Here is a 1489-nt window from a genome sequence, read left to right as displayed (position 1 = left end):
ATGTGAAGCAAATGTAAGCTCTTTGTCTAAAACTAAAGAAGTCTTGTTTCACCACCTCAATCGTGTTGTATAAAAAACTTACACTCTTATGCCCGAAAAATTCTCAACCCTTCTAACGTCATCTCTTGAACCACAAAAAATTTTGATAAAATTTTGTGGCGCTCTCTCGGTTCTATGTTTTTCGATAAGGCACTTCCCAGGTTTCATTTTCCAAAAAGTGAAACTAAGTTCGTCAAAATGAAATTCTTCTATTTTCTCTTTGGCAGCAATTTGGCTCAAGAAATAACAACGAGAGAAAGGCGAAATCCCGGAATTTCGAGAAAACGCGGAAACGATATTTTGCACCAGCCGCGATATTTGTACGATTGGCCGAGGTGTCTTCTAGCGCCGCAATTGTGCACTCAGGAATGTAAAATGACCCTGACAGGGAACGCAGGCTCGATTATTCTGAACTCGACCCTGTATGATGGCCTGACTCACTGTCTCTGGACGATTGAGGCGGAAAATGACCAGAACATCATGCTGAAATTTGACAAGTCCTACGGCTTTGATATTGAGTATCACAGGTAGAATTAGATTTTTTTTCGATATTGTAAAAACGAAATTCAAGGCAATGCGGATATGACAAGCTTCATCTTATTGATGGAATTTCAAATGTAAGAATGGCAAGATTGTGCGGTCCAAAACATCATCATGACAGTATTGGATTCAAAAATTTCTAGAAAATTTTTTTTTAAGAAACGATAAATTCACTGTTTTATTGAAAATTCAAGCTTTTAACTGTCGCATTATTCTTGACTGCGTTAAACAATCAGTTAAAATTAGCCATAAATAAACTGTTGGATTAAAACGATTTGAAACCAAAAAAGACCATACGATGCACTACGAAAAATCGCTTGGAACCCTCGAAATACCCCGGAAATGCTCATTTGGGATGTTCCCTACAACATGTTTTCGAGCAAAGTCTACATCGGTTTCGATGCAGATCGGACCGAAAACGGAGCAGGATTCAAACTCGACTGGGTATCTGAAATCGACACTTATAATTTGAGAGATGTGGTTGAGTTGCTCAATTATTTACGAGTCAAGGTAAGTGACTTCTTTTTTTGACTCTTGGGCTCAAAGACTTTAGTTGGTCTACTACGTACAGCTGCATACCTTCACCGGAAACGGAGCGATTCGCCTGACCCGCCGAGTCAATGGATATTACAATTCACTGATCGAATCCATCAAGGAAGACAAACCATGCGCCAGTCCATCATCAAGACCCGTTCCAGGTAAGATTTCCACATCATCAACCCTTTTTTCATTTCAAGAACGAATCATTCCGGAAATCGAAGCAATCAACACCAGGACCACTGCTCGGCAGCATTTCGACTTCTCCCTCGACATCGTCTTTATCTACCTACGACGATGTCCAGGGTCGCGTTCTTGGTCGAGAATTGCGGATAATATTCTTCTCGTCTTTGCAAGTTTCAATGTCGAATGA

At 40.2% G+C, this 1489-nt stretch overlaps 1 protein-coding gene across 1 annotated transcript; it reads left to right on the top strand.

Annotated features, from left to right (window-relative positions):
- Nucleotides 1-873: 873 nt before the first annotated feature.
- Nucleotides 874-1489, top strand: LOC145711435 (uncharacterized). Its single transcript, XM_081789127.1, has 3 exons — nt 874-1089; nt 1133-1277; nt 1317-1489. Exons 1-3 carry the CDS (start codon nt 922-924, stop codon nt 1487-1489), a joined length of 486 nt encoding a protein of 161 aa, XP_081645253.1. The 5' UTR covers nt 874-921.

The sequence above is a fragment of the Oikopleura dioica genome, chromosome 1 (assembly GCF_907165135.1).
Source record: "Oikopleura dioica chromosome 1, OKI2018_I68_1.0, whole genome shotgun sequence".
NCBI lineage: Eukaryota > Metazoa > Chordata > Appendicularia > Copelata > Oikopleuridae > Oikopleura > Oikopleura dioica.
The sequence above is the reverse complement of the archived record's forward strand: the minus strand, read 5'-3'. Positions and strand labels throughout refer to the sequence as shown.